General features: G+C 24.9%; 1 protein-coding gene across 1 annotated transcript; it reads right to left on the bottom strand.

Moving 5' to 3' along the window:
• Positions 1-189: 189 nt before the first annotated feature.
• LOC145845249 (uncharacterized) lies at positions 190-25,460 on the bottom strand. Its single transcript, XM_082952673.1, has 21 exons — positions 25,297-25,460; positions 23,546-23,729; positions 23,172-23,286; positions 22,524-22,614; positions 21,433-21,554; positions 19,522-19,579; positions 14,384-14,510; positions 12,246-12,294; positions 8,915-9,089; positions 8,525-8,585; positions 8,263-8,401; positions 7,180-7,299; positions 6,573-6,685; positions 5,396-5,531; positions 5,093-5,263; positions 4,792-4,928; positions 4,152-4,267; positions 3,075-3,197; positions 2,738-2,866; positions 2,339-2,357; positions 190-924 (listed from the first exon to the last, which is right to left on the bottom strand). Exons 1-21 carry the CDS (start codon positions 25,458-25,460, stop codon positions 190-192), a joined length of 3,084 nt encoding a protein of 1,027 aa, XP_082808799.1.

The following is a 25,460-nucleotide window of genomic DNA, read 5'->3' as shown; positions in this document are numbered from 1 at the left end:
ATTTGAAAAATTAATAAATTTTCCTATAACAATAACTTTATGCTCGTCCGGAAACTCTTAGCTGCTTGCCGCAAAAGAATTCAGAAAGCAAAATTTCTATAAGTAAGCTAAGTTTAAAATTTCCTAAACAATACAGGCGTAGTTATCATTCTACAGGCTATTGTAAACAATAAATATAAACAAAACTAATCAGAGCAGAAACGACTCGACCAGAGGTAAGTTGAGCACTGTCAATTTAAGAAGAGGCGACTTTATCGAAATCAACTCGAGCTGAGGCAACTCGAGCTGTAACAACTCGAGCAGAGGTAACTTAAGCAAAGGTGACTTGATCAAAGGCAAGTCAGGCAGAGGCACCTCGAGCTGAGGCGACCCGAGCAGGATAAAATCGAACAAAGGCAAATCAAGGTCAGGCGATTCGAGCAGTAACAACTCGAGCATAGGCGATTCGAGCAGTAACAACTCAAGCTGAGGCAATTCGAGCAGTAACAACTCGAGCTGAGGCGACTCGTGCAGTAACAACTCGAGCTGAGGCGACTCGTGCAGTAACAACTCGGGCTGATGCGATTCGAGCAGTAACAACTCGAGCTGAGGCGACTCGAGCAGTAACCACTCGAGTAGAGGCGATTCGTGCACCGGCAACTCAATGTGAGGCAATTCGAGCAGTAACAACTCGAGCTGAGGCGACTCGAGCAGTAACAACTCGAGCTGAGGTAACTCAAGCAGAGGTGACTTGATCAAAGGCAAGTCAGGCAGAGGCACGTCGAGCTGAGGCGACCCGAGCAGGATAAAATCGAACAAAGGCAAATCAAGCTCAGGCGACACGAGCAGTAAAAGCTCGAGCTGAGGTAACTCAAGCAAAGGCAAATCGAGCACCGTAAACTCAAGTAGAGGTGATTCGAGCACCGGCAATTTGAGCAGGGGCAACTTGGATTTTTTTTTTTAATTTTCTGCACCACCTAAAAAAATACCATGCAACGCCACTGCTATACATAATTTATTATGAAAACACAAAAAAAAAACTTTCTCACCTAAGTATCTATACTTACAAGCTCAATAATATTTGTGAGTCACAACGTTTTTCTGTGATTATAAACGCTGTAAACTGATTATTAACAATTTTGGACTTAGTGGTAGAGCGCAAGCTTTGCATGTTTATCAGTGGAAAAGATCGACAAAAATGACGCTATCTAAGATTTGTGTCACTTCTGAAATTAAAAGATAAGATATCTGAATTGACAGGTTATTTTTACCACCTATATATGTATAGGGAAGCTCTGAGTGACAAAATTAGATTATGACATCATTGCAAACAATTAGACTGCTTCATTTTAAATCAAAAACAAAAGTTGGTGTTAAAGTTAAGCAATTTAAGTAAAGGGCTGTTATGTAGTTATGGACATTAGCATAAAAACAAGTTTCGTATCTTTTTTATTATTCCTATTTTGTACATTAACAAACAAAAGTTCTCATAGGTATTTAAATTATTATTTTGTTAATATTAAAATAAGTCAATAGGAATTAAACTAAAATATTTTTTTCTATATGACCAATGAATCAAAATAGAATTACGCTAAAATTTGACATACAAAGTTCAACTTAAATTATTATTTTTTAATTTCGTTAAAAAATAGTTTTTTTTATATGAAAAATTTTTTTATTTAGAATTTTATTTTCTGATAGAAAACATCAAGTTAAACCAAAACAAATTTAAACATGAAAGAATAATTTTGTTCTACTAAAGTTACGCAGAACATAAAAAAGTCAATAATTTGATATTCACGTTGCTTTTACTGTACTGTAATTTATAAGTTTGATTTAAAACTAAAAATTGGTACTGTTATAGAAGTATATTTGTAAAGTATGATTGTTTTATGAAAGTAAGAACCTAATCAAAATTTACTACACAAAAAATAACAAAAAAATAACGAAGAAAATTAATGTTTTTAAACGAAAGTAAGAAAACTTTGATCTTATTTGTTTAGTTAAAACTATTAAAAACTAATAATCGTCAAAAGTTTAAGATGATTGAAAATAGTATAAACATTCAATATAAAAATGATAAATTTCTAAATACTTTCAGAGTTTTTTGAAAGCTTTATAAATAAGTTATAATACTTTTTATAAATTTATACAACACACTGGCAAGAATATTTGTTGATTAATAAAAATCAAATTAAAAGTTAATTAATAAGAAAGGAGACGAAAACTGAGAAATAAAATAACTTTATTTCAGTTAAGCAATAACAAGTCTTACAACTGGACGTTTAAAACTATTACAAGTTGTTACAACAAATAAAATCTTATTGTTTATTTTATGATAACTACAAGGTGTCTTTACCTTTGAAAACAGATCAACACTGTTTAAAAATAAAAAATATATATAACTTCGAATATAAACATCAAACTATTTGAAGTTTGGATAGAAATTGATTTTAAACACAAAACTTTAAAAGAAAGTTTGAAAAACACCTTAACTTAAAACAGTAAAAGTTGTCAAAAATAACAAAATTTTACCGAAACTATACTAACTTAACTTTTTAAAATAAAGAAAGTTTTTGTCAAAATGTGATAAAATTATCATCTGCAACCAAACTCCCTTGTACCAATTCGAGAAAAATGCAGTAATTTTTAATTTAAACTCTCTGTTTTAACATACGTCTTGTAAAATTAAATAAAATATTTTTAGGATTTTACACTAGAGCGTCATATATCAAAGTTAATGTTATTATGACCTCACTTTCCGAAGAGAACTTTGACGACAAAATTAACGATTGCTGAGGAGGGTTGTTGGGTGTCCAATTCAGCAAAAAGGTGACAAAAATTTTCAAGGGATCCGCCTTGTTTCCTAGCAACGAATCCGAAGACCCTGGATAAAAATTACTATGATTAAAAATTCAGTTACTTATTACAAATGTAAATAATTCTTAAAACAACTTTATTTTACTCTAAACAAACGTGCAAGTTTATTCAACTTTTTTACGAACATTATTTTTAATTAGATAATACGTATCTTTATTCTATTTATTGATTTTAAGTTTTAGATAAAGTTGACATAATAATCGAATATCTCATACCTGGAATTTCTAGGACCATTATATTTTGTGGTGTCCCTTGTTCTGTTGTGGGGCGGGGCACAAAAAGGGTCCATACCGCAATACTTAACTGAATCAGTAGGGTAGTGTCGTCGGAAGAATAATCTATAAAATAGGACTACAATTTAAAAAGTAATTTAAATTGATAAATTAACAAAAACTAAACAACACAAAATTAGAAAATGAAAACAATTAAGTTTTAATTTTATAACAAGTTTTAAAAAATCAAAAGAAAAGAAACGGTTCAGATAGTCTTTACTAACTTTTTATAGTTTTATTTTACTTGAAACAAAGCGTTTTTTTTAGTAAAAAATTTAAAGGTAAGACACTTTAAGTTTAAACAGTTGAAGTAGGTTAACATTGTAATCAAACAAACTGAATGTTTTTACAGTTGATCTTAAGTAATATCTTATACACAGGTTTAAGTTACATAAGACCAAGTTGTTTGCTTTATAAATTTTATAACTAAAACCATTTAAACCGTCACTACCTTTTTTTGATATTATATAATAAACAATAGTCCAATATAAAAATTCTTAAAGTTTGTAATTACATACGAGAGGTTATGGTTGTAACAATAAAAGTTAATTCGTAAAAGTACAATAAAAATTTATTTTTATGAAAATATAATGTTTCTTTTGAAAATAATTTCCCGTAAATTATTAATAGAAGCTGTAAATACGTAGTGCTTAAACAATAAAACTGTAACAATGTAACTACAGTAACTAGAAACTGCTTTAAAATTATTGGTTTTAGTATTTTTTGCCAGTAATAACAGGCAGTATTTTTATAGTACAAATAAAGAAAAAAGAGTGTTTTACACTAAAATCTTTAAGGTTTATTTTGGAAAAAGTAGCTTAATTAGTCTTTATTGATTGTATAAACTTTGAAATTTTTTTCTTAAGGATAAAATTAATATTGCACAGTATATATTTAAACATATTTACGTCAAAAACTTATTTAAACAAGAATACAATTCATGAAACAAGGATATATTTCAAAACAACAACCATAAAAACAGAAAAATAAAAATTTTGTTGAGTAAATCTATTAACATACCTTCTAGACATGTCAGTTAGGGTAATTCCTTGAGTTGAAACTTTAAATTGAACGACGGAAGATTTTATATTTTGACCTGAAATTTCTGTACATTCCCTCATTGCTCTTTCTATAGCCTTTGTGACGTAATAATAAAACATGTTATGATGTTTCATGTTTTAATGCTTTGTTGTTAGGTTTTATATATATAATTATTTATAAATTAGTCAGTTGAAAAGAAATTCCTACCTTATAAACATTTATTTAACTTGCTTTTGTGACGTAATAATACCTCGTTGAGAATTTTTACACAACTAAGATCATTTTAAAAGTTGTATTTCTTTTAACATTCATTAAGTAGTAAATTTATAACTATGCCTACTAGCAGTTATATATTAAATAATGCTTCTATGCTCATGATGTTCAAATCATTGGAAATTGAATGTTATTGTTTCTTTGTAATCTTTGAAACTTAGCTTTTATAACAAATTTAATCTAAAACAAATTCAATAATTGTTTCATTGTAATTTGTTTTTATTTTTGAATGTGTTTATCATATCTAAACGATAATACTCTTTATTATGAGATTACAAAAACATGAAAAAATATTTAGTAGCTACTATCAAATAAATCAAGTTTTTTTACAATTGTATCTTCTTACCTCAGGGCCACTAAGAGCTTCAGTGTTAGCAGATCCTAAGAAGAGGACATTACAAGCAGCACTTTGTTGTAGAAGTTCAGCTGCTGAAGTTGCCACTTCAACTGAGTTCGATTCGATCTCTGACACTACCTCTAAATCTGTAAAAACAATGATTGATTTGATTTTAACATAAGTAATTTAAGTTTTATGAAAACAGAACTTTGTAAAGAACTTAGAAAATCGTCTAAAAGTTTTTTTTTTTTTGAAAAGTTACTACTATTTTGATGTAAACCATAATAAACTATTTTAAAATCAAACTTACTGTGTGTAGGTATGTTAAGTCTACAAGGCAATGCGATGCTTGTAATTGAATGTTGATAAATGAGAGCTGACAAACTTCCAAATACTGGTTCATTAGCACATCCTTTCAATCGAACTCCTTTCATGGAAGGTTCAATCAGGTAATGTCTGATCAGTTCGTCCTCTAGATTGACTGCGAATAGAAGCATATTATTTAGACATAAAAAAGCAAACTTTTCTATAGTTAGTTAAATATTTTTTGGCAAAAACCATTATAACTGCTTAATAATGAAAATATTTTTAATCTAAGTTTAAAGTTTTTTACCTCCCGGATCAGCAGTTGCAAGAACAACAGCAGGAACTTGATGAACTTTCAGGGCAAGACCAAAAGATCCGGGGAAAAACCTGCTGTCCCTAACAACGAAGCTACCAGCCGGTCGATACCTTAGCATTAGAAGAGCCTAAACAATTTTTTGTAATGTTTTTTTTTATGGTTTGTTTAATTATAAAAACAAACAAATTTACTAAAAATTAAAATAAATTTTATATTACATAGAATAAGTAAAACTTATTTTTTAATAGAAGCTTGTTATGAAAGTTCAACATAAATAAATTTAAAAGTATTAAAAGTACAAATATCAATTTTTTAAGTCTTAGTTTGCAATTAAAAGATATTGTGTAATTTAATACTCTACGATAATAAAATATACTATAATTTCTAAATTATTTTAGTCTAACAAACTTTATTAATTAAGCAAAACATCTTTGCTTCTCTTGATTTAGATTTAAAATGGTTTAAACTTGTAAAAAAGTATTTATAAAGTGTCAAACTTAAACCACTTTTCATTCTAATTAAAACATTTATAAGTTGTTAGACATAAACCACTTCAAATTGTAGGTTTTTGAAATATAAGACAGCGGTTGTCACAATGAAATTACGCAAAACAAGTTTATAAATAAAGCAAATATTACTTTGAAGATAAATTATCTTTCAATTATGTTTTGAACCACGTATCGTTCAGTGAAGTTAATTTAAGTTGTCTATGTTTTTAGTAATGAGCAAAAAAATGAGTAATTTTAATTAGAAAAATATTTCATTTTATCTAAAAAATTGTTTTTATTAGAGAACAAAACTAAAAGTAAGTGATACAAAATAGATTTTTTTGTATTGATGAAGGATTTAGTAAATGTTAATGATAACAATTTAGACAATAAGTAATTAGTAAGTTAGGTAATAGAATTAGTCTAAAAAACAGTTGATTTATTTGTTGAAGCCAAAAACATTTTATACTTAGCAAAGTAACAACTTTGATAATTGATTGATTAGAAAAGCAATTATGTAGAACTAAAAAATTCAATTAACTTAAGAAACTCATTTAATTAGACATAATTACCCTAAATTAATCATTTATCGTTTATTTAAAAAACAATTGCCATGTTTTACTTTTAATATTCTTCTTTTAACCATAAAAACTTAATCTTATTTTAACAGCATCTCAAACCTGTTTTCTCGTAATATCGGGTTTGTACCAGTAACTTGTGGTATCCTTAATAAATTTAGGAGTTGCTCCTGAGAGATTTGAACTCGAAAGATCCCTTGTGAGTTGATCTACTTCTGAAATGTAAAATTTTAGATTATAGTGCTTAAATACCTTGTTTATTTAAAAACGATAAATTTTAACAAGTTTAACGTACAAACTGTTAAACTAGTTAAAATAACTAATTACTTAAATGGTCTGTCGTGAAAGTACTAAGTTTTGTTTTACGTTTATAATCTAATACATTTAAAACTTTGTATAAATCATCAAGTTACCTTCGGTAAAATTTCTCTTTTACCTTGGAAAGACGTTCTACCCAAAATGAAATATTTACGTGATATAAACATTTATATTGTATTGTAACAAAAAAAAACTATTAGCTCTAAATATACTACATGTTAAAAGTATATTAGTGAAGAAAAAAAATCAAGTTTATACCATTTTTAATTTAAAGCTAACTAACTGATACTATAAATAACAGATTTTAATTTTATAGTTTTAAATTTAAAACAGTGTTTTTGGTTTTACTTTAGCTACTAATATCAGAATAAACACTTAAAATTTCATTTACCTGCATTTGATGAAGATGAAGTCCTCCCAGAAATATAAGTGCTTCTTGATGAGGTTCTTCCGCTGTCACAAGAATTCACGTTGCTAGGGTGATTATGACGTAAGTGGGGCACCACGTCACCTGTTGTTATGCAATTTTGTGTTGCTAAGTTATAACTTTTTAAAATACTTCTAAATGAAGAACAAGCAGTGGTAGTTTAACTTTTAGTAATAACTTTAAGTCTCTTTAGCAAAAAGAAAAATTTTGTTGTTTATTAATTGTGCAAACTTTGAATAATTTTTAAAAAACTACAAATAACTTTCTTTAGAAAGTATTGACGTATTGACGTTTGCCTTACTGAAAATACAAAACGTCAAATAAATTATATTTAGTTATAAGTAAATTTCATTTGCAGCGTAACTTTTGTTCTATTATAAAGTTATATTGAAACTGCAAAAACTTTTGGTACCTTTATAAAAAAAATAATATCAACTGACTTTACCTTAATATCTGCTTTGAATATACAAATGATGGAACACAGGCAAATTTTACACAAACGTTTAAAGTAGTTTCGCTTAGATTTAAATGCCTAGGGTAATATCAATAATTTCCGAAAATTCTTACATAGCGTGACTGAGTTTAGTTTGCAACGAAAAAATTACTTAAATAAAAAAATACACCGAAACTTTTTATCAAATTAATATAACATTACAGTATAAAATGTTTACTGGTAAAAAAATTGGTTTAAAAAAAAACATATTAAAAAACTGTCTCAATTCTTCTACAAAAGCAAAAAAAAACACATATACAAAGATATTTTGTTTGTTATATAAGCATTGTTAATGCTTATTTAATTAGAATCGATAATTTCAAAAAGAGTTAAGATGTTTACATTACACACGCCAAGATAACAAAACATAAGCTTTCATTTTAGTTTATATCGGCAAAAACAAAAAGTAGGCTAGAAAGTAAAACCACTACTTGAAATATAGCTATGATATTTAAAATTAACATTAAACATTTTAGAAGTAGTGACATAGTAGGTAGAAAAAAGTATTTTAGAAGGAAAAGAGCTAAGTTTCAAAATGCTATCATTCAACTAACCAATAGAAGAGCTTCTAAGACTGCTAGACGTATCTTGAATGTTAGCCCAGCCTGGTGATAAATTAGAGTTGTACGTTTGGGAATTTCCCTCAAATAAACTGTTATCAGTGCTACATATCACGTGGTTGTCCAATACTATCTGTAAACAATAATTAAACTAATAGTTATTAGGGTATCTGTAGTAAACAAATAGTATAAGTAAATATGTTGATAGTTGTACGTTTTAGTTGTAGAATAATATGAATAGTACTAACAAACATACCTCATTAGTAAACTGAGACAAAAATGAATCATGTAAAGTATTTTCTTTATGAATACTTGACCTGTATGATATAGAATATTTAATGCTTATTGCAAACTTAGTTATTTTGGTATAATAGTTATAAGTTATTGTGTACTGTTTAAACCAAACAACTTAAGTTTTATTTTAACTTTAAATTTTTTGTTTTCAAATGCTATCTCGTAAACAAAAAATAAATAATTTTGGAAATTGGTTAAACAGATACTGTTGTGAATAAAAAAAATTATTTAATCAACATTTTTCAAAATAAAAGCTAAAATATTTTTAATATAGCTTTAAAGCAATTAGGGATAACTACAAAAATTTGTATTACAAATTTAACTAGTTAGCACTTTAAACTCAAAAACTAACTCAATAGATGATATTGATGAAATTGGGTCGAGACTATCAGAAGCGGGTATTTTTTCTGATGTTGTCATGGAATTTGTAAAGACGTTATCAATCTTGACATCAGCACTTCCAGTTTGTTGAAAATTACTCAATAATGAAGTCATTGTTTCAACATTTCCGCTTAAGTCTTGTAATTCTTTAAAGTAATATGAAACTATATTTAAACAAGGACTTTCAAAATTCAGATAATTCACGTACTAGTCATTATAATAAGGTTAGTTTTATACAAACTAAAATCTTTATAAACCAGGAAACTGTTAACTGTAATCACCAAATGTATTTAAACCTTTAATTATAACCTAATTTAGGTTTATAACCTAAGACAAGTTAATGATACTTAAATGCTTTTATTTTTGCCTAGATCCAAAACTAGAAATTCAAAGCAGTAATGTTTAATAAAAAACCATTCAAAACATAGTTTTTGTTAAAAAGATCAATATAAAGTCAATCAAAATATTTCTATCGAGCTCTTAAAACAGAAACTAATATGATATTTTTACAATTTATTGCAGATCTGCTAATACTTTTAAATAACTGTTTTCATCATGAAGAAAACCTGACAATGAATGCTTTATGAACAAGCTTTGGTGCATTTAAGGCTGAGAAAAAGAAAATTATGTAATATGAGAGACTTTTTGTTTGAAAAAAAAATTTTTTTGTTATGAGTTGCTAATGTTTTCTGTGATCTGGGTACAAAAAGTATCCATTATGCTATAAGATAATAAGAAAAAATTATTCAACTAAAAATAATGTGCTTATTTTGTAAATTAGTAAAGGCAGCAACTATTTAAAGCAAACTAATTAACGGCAGTATGCAGTTAAACAATTTCTTAGTCTCAAAACAATATCAAAGCAAAAATACTCTATCATATAGAACATTAGCAACTTGCTTTTACCTCAAATTAAACTGACGATGAACTTATTCTAACAATCTTGGTAAGAGTAAATGGTAAGAAAAAGGCAGTAATCTTAAACGAGAAACATTTAATTTGAAACGAAAGTTTCTTAATTTGTTGTGAGTTGATAATCTTTTCTGTCATCTGGTTACAAAAAGTCTGCAACATGTTAAAAAAACAGGCTAAAAATATTACTTTAAAAATTCATTTAATACTTTTTAAAAGTTTGTAGCTAACTTAAAAACATTTATGTAGATTTCAAAAGTTTCAATTATTTTTTTACTTTATTCTTTTTTAATTCTCAAAGCTTTATACTTCAGCTTATAATCAACAAATGGTTACAAAAATATTCGTTATTATTGTGTTGTAAATCCTTACTAAAAAAAAGCGCTCTTGAAATTGTTTTTAAAATATTTATGTTCAAAATATTAACTCTGTTTTTTTTTTGTTTTTTTATATACATTTGCATAAAAAATATTTATTAAAAACAGTGACAAACTTTTCAAATTGTAAAAAGTAAAACTATAAAATTGACTTCAATTTTAGGAAAATTAAGCTCATTAAATTAACACTAACACTTCTTACTTACATGTAAAGCAAAGGGAAATAGTAAGGAAAGTAAAAGAGACAATTAGAATAAAAACATTAGACTGCATTTTTCTTTTTTTCCAAAATTCTTATCTTTCAAAACTTTCCACGTTTTAAATTATTCCTTTTTTTATAATAACAGAGATAATATGCGTGCTAGAGATAGAAAGGCTTATGTGATGTCATAATTGCGATATGTAGTAGTGCAATGTGATGTCAAAAAACCTTTTCGTTTTATTACTGCTCTGTTTATTGAGTTTTAATGGCAAAACCTTTTAGTGAGACAATAATGGGAAAAACAGTTGCAGGTAATCTAGCATGTTTAAGCAAGCACATTTTTAAAACATTTCACTTTTATCATAAGTTATTGAAAACATAAATTTACCTTAGAAACAAATAAAAAACGTTTCGTTTTCTTTTAAATACTTATTCTATTCGCGCTGTTAAACCAAATAAATTTTAAATTTTTAGGTTTTGTTTACAACAAAAGCATAAGTACTCATAAATATATATATCAGTAATATGATATAATTATAAAGGTAGTTTTCAAAAGTATTACGTTTTTAAAATTTTGTTTATGAACTAAACGCCGATAACTTTGAAACATAACTTGAAAACACAAGTATTTTAAGCTATAGAATAGAATTAATCTGTGAACGGTGGCACTTTGATTTTACGCATGATTGGTTTTTCTCTTTGAATTTAAATGTAATTAAAGGTAAAAGACTTGAAAGCCGTAAGAATTTATTTTTGTAAACAAGGACTTGAACTTAGGGTTGTTTAAAGGTTCTTGAAACTAACGAGTGACAAACATTTTCCTTAAACATTAACGATTGCAAAAACAATATTTTGTTTAGAATATTATTTTAAGTTAACTTTAGTAATACAAACACAGGTTACTTAGTAGTTTTGGCTTAACAATTGAAAAAATATTAACTATAAAACTTTAGTTAAAAATACTTAGTTTGAATTTTTTTTTTTTAATTTTTAATTGAGACAACTTATCAGAGCATTTTGTCATTAACTGCTTTACTTAACACCAAACGTTTAAAGATTTTTTATTATAACTGCATTTGTCAAAAAACAAAAAAAAAAACCATATTTTTAATAAAATGACTCAAGACCACCCAAAAAAGCTGTCATGTTTAAAAAACAAACAAAAACGTCAATTAAGTATTAAATTTTGTCGGTAAAGTAGTAATTATAAGAGTTATGCCTTGTTTAAAAGTGATTATCTGTGAAGGGTAAACAATAAGTTTGATTCAATTCTTTTTTGTAATTAGTGACCTAAGGGTAAAAATTCAGACTAAAATTTAAATAAATGGAAGACTTTATCATGTATAAATTTAGAGTTTAGATAGTTATCATTGACAAGCCTTTTTTTTGATGTTTTCGGTCAGTTTAAGAATAGCAAAAACTGTTGAGTTATTTAAGTATATTTTTTTAACATACTAAAAATTATAATATTGTTCATACTTTGCATTAAGTTTTGTTTATATTTTGTGAAGAACATAGATTTTAGCTTTATAAATTGTAGCTAAATTTTACAATAAACCTCTTGACGTTTTCAGAGCTACTTAGTCCGTGAGAAAACACTATTTTCACTTATAAAATATAACAACTTAACTTAATAAACCGTTTATAATGTCTTGAAATTTACAAGTTGTTTTTATTAAGTAAAGCTTACTAAAGTCTTTCAGTATACTTTAAATAAATACTTATCTTTTAATACAAGTACAGTATAGAAAGTGTTAATATATATAAACCAAAACAAGTTAATAAATTAAAAACATAACAATTAAACTTACTTTTGCTTAAATCTGTGCTATTAAGCCCATTCTTTAAAACATCTAGACCCTGTTGAAATAGAAAAAGTTCTTAAACGTTTTAAACTGTGTTTTTGTATTTAATTATGCTTCAAATTTTTTGTCTTAAACAAAACTTCCGAAATTCAATAACGTCTTTTACGTTTGCTTTTACGTACCAAAGAAAAAGAACACCTTCAAATATTACGAGTTATTTGATATCATTTATTTAATATTAAATTAACTATTTTATTTAGAATTATAACCTTAAAATTTAGTTATCTTATTTAGGAAATATTATCTGTTTAGTTTAAAACATTTTTTAAGCTGAACAAAACTAGTAACTATTTATTAACTGTTGTTTATTGATGGTATAAGAACTATTAAACTGATAGTTAATCATATTACAATATTACATATAATATTATATTACAAGTCAGCTTTGAGTAGCATCTTAGCAACACCCTAGTTTTGTTTGGACTAAATTTAGAACTTTGACATGGCAACAAACATATTAGAGAAATATTGTCACTGTTGAAAAGACGCAACGCAACTAGAACAAATAATGTCGCGTCTAAATCTGTTTTGTTTGTGCTAAAAATAAAATAGGTTAACTTATTTCTTTAAAAAAGTAAAGAAACTTACGCGACGCAAAAAAAAAGAAACAAAGTCAAAACACAAAGTCATTGTGTAAAAGACTAATTTTGAAAGCAACGTAAACAAAACAAACAAATGAACCCATTTTTAGTCGCTAGTGAAAATAAGTTTATTATATTGAATTCAGCAAATTTATGACATTTAAATTTAGATATAAAGTTTAACTTTGCATCTCTAAAACAAATAAAGTTTTTGTTAATGTTAAAAAAGCATTTGTATAATAAGAATATAATCGTTAAACTGTCTATATTCTAAGTACCAACAATTTATTTACTTTTTCTGAACATTGCTGTTGCATTTTTTTAGTTTGAGAACGAAAAAAAAACTCTACTTTATTTATCTATACAATTTATAAGTATCTTTTCAGTGATAAATATATATACATACTAAGTAAAAGTAAGACAAAAACTCATTCAATTTTTTTTTTATCCGCTAAGAGTCATAATCATAATCATAACACTAGAATAAACTGAAATATTTAGATTTATTATGTATTGGTAATTTTTAACAGCAAAAATTACCAATAGAACTAAAAAATATAAGTTTATTTAGGGTTTGTTTTTTAATTTAACGTATTTTTATAAATTAAATTAAGATTCAAGTACAATTTTACTTAAAATTACTAGTAGTGTAGTTCAATAAAGAATTTTTACTGTTTAAACATTTTAATTTAAAATAAAAAGGTAATTTAAACCTTTTTATTTCATTTATTATAAACTTCAAAAGTTTGTGATACGTGTAAGTTTCAGTTATTATATTTCAAGTAGTTATTTTATTATACCCATACAAGAACCATAACAAAACAAAAATAATATAAATAAAGTAGTTATAATACTAGTAATATTAACTTTAGTTTTCATTTTATTTACAAAAATATTAGCGGTATTTTACTTTCATCTTAATTTTGTGCAGCTGTTACTTTTGTAACATGACCCTATAAAGATCGATATTTTTAAGCTTAAGCCAAACTGCTGCACTTCAACTAGATAATTTAAAATTTAAAAATACTTTGGTACCGTTAACAAACCATATCAATTTTTCAAGTTTTTAAAAAAAAAATCTTGGTTAGTTAAAATGATTTATACTTGTTTTATTGTTATCACAAGTTAGTTATCACTCTGGCTGAATTAAATGTTATTATATTTAATTGTACTATTATTAATAATAATGTTCAAACTCAGCCTAACAGTGAGAAACATGAAAATAAGTTTATTTTAATCGAAGTTATACTTTATTTAAATGCTATTTATTACTCTCAAAACATAAATGTGTAGTTTTATTATTTAAGTTAGTTAAAACTAGATATCAAAGATACTAATTAAATTATAACTATATTAACTCAAACTAATATATGCGTAAAACTGTTATAAAAAGACTGTAAAAAACTATTATTACATTTTAGCAACATACTGTATTAGTATATGGATAAGATAAGCTAAGACGTTAATTAAATTTTTTGTATATATTGTATCAAAATTTCTCACTTTTTCACTGTTGATTATGATGTCTTTATTTTTATTGTTACAGTGGTTCAGAGAGTTGGTGATGTCATTATAGGTCGGTTTTAGTTTGCTAGGCAACCCTTGTTGGGGAGTACTATTTTTGGTGGACCTTTTAAAAATTAAATTTTAAATAATAGAAATAATAAATCATTTAAATTAAAAACAACATACAGTAAATTATTTTATCTCGTAAAAAATTAAAATACTTTAATGAAATACTTTTTATACTCAATACAGTTACAGTGTTTTATTAAGATTAAATACATTCAAAAGAATTTTTGCTTAAGTTACTCGATATAAAAAAGTGTTTAACTTTTGATAACAATGACAACAAAAAAGAATAAACAAATGTTTAAGGTTAACCAAGTATTAAATACCAAAACAATTTGTTGTAATTTGTTTTAATTTTTCAAGGTAATCAAATCACAACATAAATAAGGTTTTTCATACATGTTTTATTTCACAAACTTAACCAAAATTGTAAAAAGAAGAGTACTTAAGTATATTAAGTAAAACTTTAGTAAACGTAAGAAGTTACTCTCGTATTTATTGTTTTTAATCGAGATATAAAGCAAATATCAAACTATACAAATACAGAATAAATGATTTAGTTCCAGTTAACAATACTTTCTACATTCACATTTTTTTCACAATTGAAATAAAAACAAACTAAATCTAAATCGTAAAAACTTAAGAAGTCAATGTTAAAGCAACGACTAAACAAGCTGTATTAATATTTTCTCAACTGATATTGCTTGTTTTATTTATTTGCATTTACAAGTTTATTGCCCCAATAAAAACGCTATTAAAGTTATTTGCGGTTTTTCAAGGCCTCGCTTATGCAATTGATATTTGATTATACTTTTTGTTATTTGCTTTCAGGCGTCATTTAAAACTGTTTTAATGTTTGTTTTGTGAATCGTTTACATTATTTTTACTTAAAAAGTTTTCTTGTGCTAAAATTTTGTAAAACTTTTCATTAATGTTTTGTTTAAACTTAGTAAAGCTTTTAATGTGCTATCACTCTTCAGTTTGAATTTTTTATGAATATTTCTATGATGTATAAAATGGTTATAACTTACTGATTTAGAATAAATAATTTTAGTGTTTTGTATAAAAAAAAACATATTTAAAAGTGCAACTGAAATTATATTTTTTTAACACTTTTAAAACAAAGTCAAGCAATTATTAGAGTACACATACACTTATAATAATAGTAAAAGCTTTCAAGACTTGAACATTTAAAAGATAAATAGTTTACCTTGATAGTTTGTATGTATGTAAGCTTAAAACTTATATTTAAATAATATTTAATTTAATTACACAAAACTTATTAAACTTTGACTTTTTGAACTGATTTTTGACTTAGCTGTCATTTTAATTTTATGCATGTCTTTAGTTAACCTACCAAAAATGAGATTTCAGTAAACTTTAGTAACTTCAAAATAGTAGATGTACAAACAGAAAAAAAATATTACATCTGAAACGCGATAAATATCAACAAAGTTAATTTAAATAACAGCTGTAAACTATACTTTTGATCTTGTTGTTATGTAAACAGATTTGTGCAGTCAAGCGAATCTTATCAGTTAATTTTGCAATGAAGCGTACGATTTTAATCTGGACTCTACGTGTTTATGAACTCCATTACATTATCAAGCATTTTGACAAGTGAGCATAGATTTTGACTAACATATGCGAATGAAAAGACTGTATTTGAGCAAACAGCAAAGAAAAGGTGTTTTGCAATATAAACAATATGCTGGACATTATCATGACAGCATGTTTTTTTAAATATGCGAAAACAATTTGACAGATGAGTCTATGCTTATAGCTAAAAAAAACATCTCACAAAATCTTATTTTGAAATTATATTTCACGTCCAACAGTACTTTGTATAGCATTTGCACTAAACTTTAATTAAGCTTTTTTCAATTTTTTCAACCTTTTTTAACTTATATTTTTATGATGTTTTAAAATTTTTAGTAAGCTTTCAAAAAGTTTAACAACCAAACTTGGGTTTCAACTCACGTTTGTAATATACTTATTTTTTTCTGTAACACAATCAAACAAAATATATAAAGTTTGTATTTATTTTCAACATAACTTTTTTGAGTGAAAAATAATCAAAATTTGTATCACTTACTAAAGATTTTTATTAATTCTAACACCAAACTGCAGCAAACTGTTTGTATAAAACGTTTATTTAAGTTTTATCAAACACACACAACAATAGACAGTAAAAACAGGAAATTGCTGTTTACAACACAAACGTGATGCATAATACAAAAGTTCAGATTAATATCAGCTGTAAACAGAATCTTTATAACAAACATATGTGCACTGAAGCGAATCTCTATAACAAACATATGTGCACTGAAGCGAATCTGTTTATATAACATGTCTACTTTCTCTTTATTGAAGTTTTGAAGTGCGCGAACTGATTCTGTCGAACATCTGCGAATATATTCAATAAAATTTTGATTTTTTAGCTCATGGCAAGCAATAAGTCTTAGAATTTTTATCATTTCTCTATGTTTTTTTCTACCTTTTTTTTTATTTTCTAAACACGTAAATTTTGGAACTCAAAAAGGCAGAAAACGATTGTGTTACAATTTGTTTTTCAAACTATACTGCAAGTCTTGTTATGTAATTAAAATGATATTCAAAGAAAATGTAAATTGCACATCATGTAAAACTGTTATGCTAATTCTTCTTTATGTTTTACAAAATATTCAAAAATTTTGTTCGGAAAAACTTACTTATTTTTAATTTAAAATGTTGAAAAACACTTTTAATAATTTTTGAAATCAATTTTAGGTTTGTAAGTAATAAAGAATTGAAACTGTCAACATAAAATCAGCGAATTGTAAAAAAATCGGCGAGGTTAAAAAAAAGATATAGATAAGGTTGTTAATTACTTTGTTTGTTTAACCACTTAAGAGTGTGACAATTTTGTGGCTTGAAATGCAAACAAACTAGCTACTTAGTAGCGATTTGTAATAAAAAAATGTTCTAAAGTGGGTTGATATGAATGATTACATTTATGTAACTATGGCAATTTTTTTTATTTGTTTTCCTTTGAATTTTAGCACCAGATTATCCAAAAAGTCAAGAAAAATTGTCAAGCTTTAAAAATTAATTTAACACTAAAATAGTATTTTAACATTAATTTTTTTTGTAATTTTTCAAACAAAAAATTAAGCTTTATAATTTAAAACACAAAATTTTTTATTATACTTAAAAGCTTAACTCTTTGTTTTTTTTTTGTACTTCTAAGATCTTCAGCATAAAGTTAAATAAGAAATCCAAACTGTTTTTTATAAATTTTATAAACAACAATTAACGCATAAAATCAATTTTAAGCCAATTTAGTATGAGTTTTCTTTTTAAATTTAACGCACAGAAAGTTGAACCAAAACAATAAAAAAACAGACAAGACAAATTAAAAGCTTTTTTTGAAATAAAGTCGTTTTAAACGAATTTTTTCTCAAAACAAGAACAGTTAATTTATGAAAGCACATCAGTATTACTAAAACCACTATAAAGTAAAATAGTTTTTAGTGATAGGTGAATTATTAATGATATATCATTTTATTAGAGATTAGTTATTCTACTGTTTGCGGTATACCTTAATAATGAAAATTAATGAACGATGAGTTATTCTTCAAAACTTTATTTATTAAAACAATTCTTTTATGTCGACCAAAAAAATAATAGATTATTAAAAAAAAGTTTTAATGAAAGATATAATTGTTTATTGTGAATTTTAAGTGATTAACTTTTTAAATTAAGAAAATAAACTAAACAAGTCTTTTTAATAAGTGTCTAAAAGTATTACAGAATATTTTAGTGCTTTAGATTAAAAAACGGAAATTTGTTTTGACAGAATATTAAAATTCTTTAATCAATGTAAATAAATATTAATTCTGTGTTAAAAAAATGTAAGGATTTCTTGTACATTCTACACAAACTGCCTTTGTCAACTTAAGAAATATTAATGGCTAAATATTGTAAGTTTTTTCAGACAATAACCTAGGTTTTAGTCAATTTTTTTTTAACTCGATTGTATCTTGAGGTGAAACATAATCAAGAAATGTATTTTCTATAATTCAACTTTTTCCTTTCTTAAAAAAGCACCATTTAACTGACAGTTTTAAAAACAGTATTATCTAGTCCAGTATGAAAAAGTATGTATTATTTAAAAATACTAGCAATATTGAATAAAAACTTTGTTTAACATTTCAAACAAGTTGGAAATGTGTTTAGACTGAAGATAAAAACTTGGCAGCTTAAACTAAAAATCACAAGATTTTTCCAATAAAGCGTAAAATGTTAATCCAAATAATCTAGAATGCTAAAACTTTGCCAAAAACAACAACCCAAAAATTTTTTATGCAAAAATATAGAAAGAAAACTTTATTACAATTTGAAAAAATTAAGTTTTTTTTTTCTAGTTGAATAGCATATTTGCAAATTTTTTAAAATAAAAAACTGTTATAAAGCTTATTTTTATTGAATAGGTAACAATTTTACATGAATTTTTTACGTAAGAGGTAGTACTTATCAAACACTTTTATTCAAAAATAGCTACTTAAGAGCTAACTATTATTTGTTCTTACAATGTTAAACTAAATTACTAGTTTTAATACAGATAACCTATTTTATGGAATTTATTAAGTTTAGTTTAAGTAGAAAACTAAAATTATTATAAAGTTATTGTGAGAATATTTCTCAATTACTTGAATAAGCAAGTAAATTTAAAACATCAAACTTTTTACTAATAAAAATTTTTGTTATCAAATTATATACTTAATAGAGACTCACTACAAGACAAAAACAAAGTTGTTATGAAAATTTTTGTGAGATTATTGCTTTTTAACAAAATAAGTTAGTAATTCAAAAACAAAATTATCATGACTCATGCTTTAATGCGAGAACAATTTATCTAAATGAGTTTAAAACCACTCATAGAAATATCAAGTTCTTTAAATATTTACATTAGAAAAAAAATATTTTACAATTTCTTCCTAGTGAGGTTTAAAATGATTTGAAACTAATTATTTTACTTTTATTAGCTACTTCCTAGTAAGAAATTAATAAAAAGTAATAAAACTAACTTTTTATTATTTTGAAATTGGCTACTGTCCCCTGATTTCATCGAATAAATTGCTGAGTCTGCAAATAAATTATTTGATAAATACCACATATATAAAAACATGTTTAAAACATTTTATCATTTTCAAATTCATAAAAGCCTTATGAGCATCTGATTACAATTTTTGTTTGAAAATTTTAATGAAACTTAAGGTTTACTTTAATTAAGTTTATTAAAACAGAACATTGTAAAAATACAATAAACACAGTTAAAGCACAAATTTAAACGATTATATAAACAAAGTTTAAGTCAGACTTTTTACAATTAAAGTTAAATTTTTTTAAATGTCAATTATTTTACTTTGAACTGGCTGATTTTTTATAAAACAAAATTTTAGTTTGACTTAAAAAAATAATTAATGTTAAAAGAAGTTAGATATTATGTTTTTTGTTGAATTATTAATGAAAATGTATTTAACAATACTATTTTTACATGCTTTCTGCACATAATTTTAGTTAATTTTTAAATTGCAATCAATAGAATACTTTTAAATATTTACTTTTCATTGCATTTGGATTTTGTGGTTTTTGTTTAATTCAACAGTTTGAGTTTAAATTCAAATAGTTTGTAAAACAAATCAGTTTGTGCACTTAATAAGAGTTTTTCTAAAACAAATAATAATTGTTTGTTTTTGTAAATAAATAGTAATTAGCTTGAATGCAAATACACAGTTTGCTTTTTTTTACCATTTGCTTTGACTTTTATTTATTTAGCACTTTGCATTATTTATTTGTTTAAGATTTTTTACCAAATTTTTTAATTAAAGGGGAGAAAATATTGACTTTTAACTTATTTATATACATTTTTTATTGCATTGCAAAATATAATAGAAAATTATACAAAGTAAAAACACTATTTAGATACTGCACACCATAATTTGCTAAATTAGCAACATTTTGACTATCACTTATAAGTTTTATATAAAATTGTTGGCTTGTTTAAATAAATTATCGGTTAAAAAGATTAAACAAACCAATTTGTATGGCTTTTCACTCACTTTACAGGTTATTTTTTAATTTGTAAAGTAAAGTTGAAATGCTTTTGTAACATAGTGTATAAATATTTTTTATAAAATATAACAAACGTTTTTTGTTCATTAGATTAAAAAGGTGAAACATAAGTCTTTTTCATGTATGTTTTCTATTAGCATAGTCAAACATTTTTGTTGGCAACTTAGCGTCGAGTTTATGCTCTTATGTTGTTAGTTTTAGCCTAACTCTTAATTAAAGTGTTAAAACTAAAATTCGTTTTGCTTTCAATCAACTTACTCTAATTGAAACTAAGTAGCAGTTTATCTTCTGTAAAAGCTTTTGAACCAACTTAAAATTCAACTAGCTTGAAATTTAATTAAATACAGCCTTATAAAATACTTGCTCAAGAATTTTACCAAACTAGAATTTTCAAACAAGACTTTAATAGTATGTTGGTAGTTATTTTTGTTTTAGATTTGTACAGTGTCTATTTTTTGAGTTCAAGTCACTTTCTACCTTTATTTAATTAAACCAATATTTTTACAACATAAATATAAACTATTGATTTTAAAATAATTTTTAAACTAAAAACATCATTATACAATTACAATTAAAAACGTAAATAAATTTATAGAACTAAAAATTTAACTTTAAAACAACGAGTATTTACACCGCAATACTAAAAACATTTGCTTTTTAATATATATCAAGTATAAAACCAACGAAAAAGTTTAACACATATTTATACTACTATTTTCATAATTTGTTAAAAAGTATACGACAAGTAGTTTAGTCATCATTGAATATCAAATTTAAAAAATTTTTTATACATATTTTTTCATCTTATACTGACTTATAACCTTGTCTTTATTTTAATTTAGTACAAACTCTAATATTTTAACCTCGTTTTTCGGAGTGTCTTCTGCAAGATTCATAACTGCTACTAGTTCTCCTTGGAGGGGTGGGATTTTGAGGGGGAGAAGGGTTTTTCCCACAAACGAAACTACTCCCACTGCTCGAAATGCTATTGAAAATTTGGGGTTAAGTAAATTTTCTAAATTGTCTAAAATTATTTCAAAATTTTATGAAGTTTGATACTTTTTCGATTAAAACTAAATTGAAAATTTAATTGTCAAAGTTAAAAACAAATAGGTTACGTACCATGTGATATTATTTTGTAAACATTACATATTAACCAAGCATAGTAAAACTAATTAACACAATTATTACAATGTAAAACTTTCCGTATAATATTTAATCAGCTGTTCTTTTAATTGAAACTTTAAAAATTACTTAAATTAAAATAACAGTTGTCCAAAAGTATAACAAGTTTGAAACAATTAATTTTATTCAACATCAACTTTAATAATTAGGTTGTTTGATTTCATGCTTTGAAAAAATTATTGTGTATTTTTTAGATTTTATTAATTTCTTTTTTCTACTGATTTATTTTTTCATTTAGATTAATCAAATCCATTATTCTTACTTCAAAAAGTAAAATGATATTTATGTAAATAAACTTAACAACAACTTTAATTTAACTTCACATATTCTGGAAGTCATATAAAATTTAATTAAAATGCTAAAAGAGAAAAGCAATTATTCACGGCTGCAGTTTAATAAAACAACAAAATAATGAAATAAAACTGTGAAGTTTAATGAAATCTAATAATGAGAAATGTAATTGTTTTCTCTTTCATTTTGACAAAGCAATAAAGTAATAAAACAAAATAAAATGTGAAATTTAATATACCGAAGTACGCACAAAAGCTAATAAATTTAGAATTTTTATGTTTTATGTAAAACAGGAACTTTTATACTTTTTTATTTTCAATATTTAGCTTAAAATTTAAAACTACATAAACACTTTTTTACCACAGATGTTCTTGTGCTAAAACTTTATTTCAACTACTTATTCTACTAAATATTTTTTTCAATTCTGATAATACAAAATAGAAGTTTAGAGATATTCAGACTCTAAAATAAGTCTCACCTTTGAAATGACGTAACATCAGATAAGTTGTCATGACGATCTTTAAATGACGTCATATCAGCGTCTTCTTGACAAATATTCTTCGGTGTTACTGTTGTGTAAATATTTATTGTTAAAGTAAACTCTATTTATGGTTAAATAAACTATTTACCGTAAAAAATTACTTTACAATAATACTCATTAAAAAATATTACAAAAAAAATAGTCTTATAAAAATATTAAGTTTTAGTTATTGTTTATATTCCCACATGTTTTCTCCTATGTTAACATTTATGAAAAATGTATATTATATGTATACTGGTAAAACAGCCTATATCTTAAGCAAATAATAAGATAAGAAATTTAAGAACAAGTATAAAAAAAAACTCAAGTAAATTTATGGTATTAACGCACTTTTAAAAAATAGCCAATCAAAAGCTTCCACGTTAAAGCTGTAAACTAACTAAAACATTAAAAATGCATTTTAATTTTTATAAGTTGTTGATATGAACTCTCTAAACATAATATTTAGTTTTTACTTTACAGTTACATTTTCCCTACGGTGTTAATTTTTAGGGTGTTCTGAGCTTTAAAAAAAGTATTTTAAGATCTTGTAACATATTTATTTACAATAAAAGTAAAAAATTTTGTGACCTAAACTGCTCTTACTTTCTGCATCTTTTTGAAGTTGAGCAATACAAAGATCTAACTCGTCCAGTTGAATTTGTAAATCGTCCCTTTGTTTTTTTAATTCTTCTTTTCCGTTATTCATATCCTCTTTTACCTATAACAAACAAAAATTGCATGCCTGTGAAACACTCTAAAAGTTTTCCTAAAGTTTGTTTATAAAAAAGGTTGAAAATAGTAGATGGATTTCTTTTAGATTGAAAATTTATCAAAAAACATTACTACATTTAAATAAATTACCTAAATAGTAATAAAAATGAACTATAAATTTAAGTAATATTAATAAACACTTAGGGTTATTTATTTTTTTTACCAACATAACTATTTATTAATTGTTTAATTAAAATTACACTTACTTGTACTTTATTTTTGTTGGCGTTAGTAAGAGTTCCTTTATTATTATATTTGCTCCTTGTCAGAGTTTTTTCATCTTTTTCTTCATTGATGCTGATCTTAAGAAGCTCTTCCTCGTTTTTTGTTTCAAAATCTTGGAGATTTTTCATAAGCTTTGAAATATCTTCAGAATCTTTTCTGTCTAACCTGTAAAAACAGATAAATTTTCTAATATATAGTTAAACAGTTTTTTTACAAAGTTTAACTTTTACTACTATAATATTAAAGTTTTTAACAAATAATAAGATGTTCATAGATGAAAAAAAACTTGCACTAGTTCGTATTTTAACTTTATTTAGACTTCTAAATTTAGATAATAAAAGCTAGTTTTTTATCTAACAAAAAGAAATGTTGAACATATTTTGTAAAAATTTTCGATTTTAAGTTTTTTAAACTGCATATTACTTTTTGTCGTTTAAAATAAATTTTTATTTAAGAAAAAAAAAAATTTTTTAATACTTAAATGATAAAATACTAAATGTTGAAAAAATGTTTAACTTTTAAACACCATTAAAAACACTTGTACAAAAGTCAATAAAAATAAATTTGAGCTAATGGTTTTGACCTATATATTCGGTGGGAAAATTGTTATAAAGTAAGTTAGTAATACAAAGCAATTTGTTTTCACTTAGAATCACTTCTATTGTCTACTATGCCATTACTAGGGGTTTTTCAAAAAAGTTTTTTTTTCCTATTGTCACTTTTCTTTGTGTAATTGTTAACTTGATAACTGTTGATGTTCATTATGAAAGTTTTACAGTCTTTTGTAATTAAAAAAGGAAATTTCATTTGTAAACAATTTTAGTTAATCAGATGAGTATACAAAACTAAATATTTATTACAATCATATACAACTTTAAGTACTAAATAAAATAACTTAAATTTGTTAAGTTTGAAATCTTTTTTTTAGTGTGATTATTTTTTATAAACTCTTGTTAAGAATAACCTTAGAATCAAAATTAATTAAGATGTTAAGTTTTAAATTTTTTATCTTAACATGTAAAATACAATTGTGTTTCAGTGTTTATATATTAATTTAATTTTATAAAAAACACCAGTTTCTATTAAGTTCTAAATATACAAGTGCTTAATGGCTTGTTTATTTAGCGACAAAATTTTATGCAGCAATTGAAACCAATTGAAAAATTGAATAAAAATAGAAGCAAGTTTTTACAAGCTAATCCAAGCGTTTGAAACAGTACAATTGGAAACTAATCAGCGTTTTTATCATTTTAATTCAGTTGGAAAGCCAGGTATTAAGAGCATTTGAGTTTATATGCCAAAAGATAATAAAACTATTTATTTGGAATAGAACTTTAAAAATCTATGAGTTATTACAGGCTAAACCAAGCGTTAAATCAATTTTAAAACAAAGTAATTGGATGTTTTAAGTTTTAATCCAATCTAAATAGAAAATAATTATCATTTTTTATTTTTTTATTATGTATTTGATAAACTATTATTTAAACATATTTTTATCGATTATTGTCAAATTTTTTTTCGAAACAAAGCCATCTATTTCTAAGATTGTTTACAGCTGAGGTTGCAAATAAAAATGGCACAAACAGGTTTCATTTTTTAACGTGATGCTTATTAGATGAAGTTTTTAAACAAATTATTTGTTTTGCATTTTTTTACCTGTTTTCTTTTGATCTGTAGCTAAAACTTAGTAGTAATTTAAAAACCTGTTTTTTATGTATAACAATTTCCTCACATGTTTTCTTCGATTCTGTTGTCACCGTTTGGTTGTACTTCTTGAATGAATTTCACTTTTTTCGATTTCCTCGGAGGTTTAACTGGTTGCATTTTAGGGTAATCACCTTCGATGAGACTCCTCAAAAGTTCGTCATGAGAAACAGGAATAGCTTTTGACGTCAT

The sequence above is a fragment of the Thalia democratica genome, chromosome 9 (genome assembly GCF_965202585.1).
Source record: "Thalia democratica chromosome 9, ktThaDemo2.hap1.1, whole genome shotgun sequence".
Lineage (NCBI taxonomy): Eukaryota > Metazoa > Chordata > Thaliacea > Salpida > Salpidae > Thalia > Thalia democratica.
Note: the sequence above shows the minus strand (reverse complement) of the source record. Positions and strands in the feature narration are given on the sequence as shown.

Excerpts from the sequence above, each read along its gene's own strand:
- LOC145845249 (XM_082952673.1), bottom strand. The coding sequence starts at position 25,460 with ATGACGTCAAAAGCTATTCCTGTTTCTCATGACGAACTTTTGAGGAGT. Across the intron at positions 7,300-8,262 it reads TCTTAGAAGCTCTTCTATTG|GTGACGTGGTGCCCCACTTA; the intron begins GTTAGTTGAATG and ends GCATAACAACAG. Across the intron at positions 5,532-6,572 it reads CCGATATTACGAGAAAACAG|GCTCTTCTAATGCTAAGGTA; the intron begins GTTTGAGATGCT and ends AAAATTGTTTAG.